General features: G+C 46.9%; 1 protein-coding gene across 1 annotated transcript in view; it reads left to right on the forward strand.

Moving 5' to 3' along the window:
- The window catches only part of JDP2 (Jun dimerization protein 2), a 6,336-nt gene extending 5,320 nt beyond the window's left edge, over positions 1-1,016 (forward strand). Inside the window, exon 4 of the mRNA XM_015418335.1 lies at positions 1-1,016. Coding sequence (XP_015273821.1) covers positions 1-73 — 73 coding nt within the window. The 3' untranslated portion in view covers positions 74-1,016.
- Positions 1,017-1,901: the final 885 nt, after the last annotated feature.

Here is a 1,901-nt window from a genome sequence, read left to right on the forward strand (position 1 = left end):
TGTGCGGACAGACAGTGTCAAAACACCTGAGAGCGAAGCCAATCCGCTGCTCGAGCAGCTAGAGAAGAAATGAAAGGGGGCACGGTGGGCCAGGGACCAAAAGACCAAGCAAGATCTTTTTGACAGTCTCTCATCTATGTACTGTATGAAGAACTGTGCACCAAAGATTGGTGCAAACGGAACACAGTGTCCTCCCTTGGGGATGGCGTGTACCAACCAAACGGAGGGAATGTAGAGGGCGGCCACAGAAACAGCAGGAGGGGAAGCCGTTCTCCTGTTCGAGGCTTCACCCCAGTGGGCGTGGCATCTGCTGCAAGGGCTCATCTGGTGTCTCATTGTGGCTTTTCAACCAGCCTTGGAGAACCTTCAAGACACCCATTGGAGTGCATCCCAAGCCTGGAACATATTGGGACGTGAGGAGGCAGCGCTGTGGCTTCCCACTTACCCCTCTTCTCACAGCTGATGGTTGTCCCCGGAACAACAAGGGGAGGAAGAAGCCGGTGGCAGGCAAAGCTGCCCTGGCGTTAGTTCCTGCGTCCTCCCGCTTTGAACCCGGCCTGTGTTCTCTGCACTCTCTTCAGAACTAAACTAAACCAGAAACCAAGAATGGCAAACACTTGACGCAAGTCCTGTCTCATTGCTGGGCCTGTCTGTGGCACTGTGGCGCAGGCGCCCCCCCACAAGCACACCCCTCAGTATAATGTTTACAGCCCAGCTGTCCAGGCCATGCTTTGAAAATGCACATTTTTACACTTTTTTATATTTTTTACAAAGTTTTTTTATACAGCAGTCTCTATATGGATTTATATAATCACTAGATGTGATCCCATAGAAATGTATGTTATTATGGTCTCTTTGTTACATATGCATATGCCACAGTTATCTCCATTGTGTTACTTGTTTTGGTGGCATTGGCTCTTTTCCCTTGGCATGCTGGGAAACAGGCCTGGGCCTCCACACAGGGTCTGCTGCCATGTCCATCCATGTATGTCATTCATAATACTCAGTCCTGTATCTCTCAGTAAACGTTAAACTTTTACTTATCCTTCCCTGTCTTGTGCTTTCTTCTGTGGTTCGCTCTGCTGGCTTTATTGCATTTAGGAGCTCATCCATTCTTTGGCTGTTGGTGGTGGGGTGTGCTAAGTGCAGAGCCAATGAGATGGCACTACACACTTAGTTGTAAAAACACTAGGGATTGGGGGCCTGCAAATAAAGTTGGGTCGGTATTTGTTTATTGAGATATTTATACCCCACTTTTTTCTCCCATGAGGACCCAAAATAGCTTGCAACATCATTTTCTCCTTCTCTGTTTTATCTTCACAACCAAAACTCTGTGATAAAGCTTAAGTAACTGGCCCAAGGTCACCCAGCACGCTTCAATGGCAAAGTGGGGACTAGAACTTGGGGTTCCCAGATCCTAGTCCAATACTCTGACCGCTACACCACACTAGCTCCTTTGTGATAAGGATTGCAGAGCTGAGAGCTGGCACTCACCCATGAACCAGAGAACGTAACTTGCATATGATGCAAAGTAAAAGTGGCTGACCTACCTTCCTTCCTTCCTTCCTTCTTTTTCCACACTTCTCTATGTTTCTTCCTCTCTGATGTGACCTGTTTAGACGTCCATCCCTGAAATAAAGAAGCAAGGAATGCTGGCTGGAGCTGCACTCTTACAGGGGAAAGGAATTTTAGTCTGTTAACATGGCTCTGGCATTTCATAGCAAACACCTGTCAGCCTATGAAAAAAGTGGGAAATATTAGTATATTTAAATATAGGCTAAGTTATTTTTAATTGCTGCTTGCTGCTCGTTCAGGCTGAAGTAAAGAAAGAAATGGTGTGGGAGGAGAGACTGTTTCATCTCATGTGAAGCAGAGAGTCTCTGAGGTTGGTTTCATTCCTG

Source organism: Gekko japonicus, unplaced genomic scaffold (genome assembly GCF_001447785.1).
Source record: "Gekko japonicus isolate JY-2015 unplaced genomic scaffold, Gekko_japonicus_V1.1 scaffold3, whole genome shotgun sequence".
In the NCBI taxonomy this organism is placed as follows: domain Eukaryota; kingdom Metazoa; phylum Chordata; class Lepidosauria; order Squamata; family Gekkonidae; genus Gekko; species Gekko japonicus.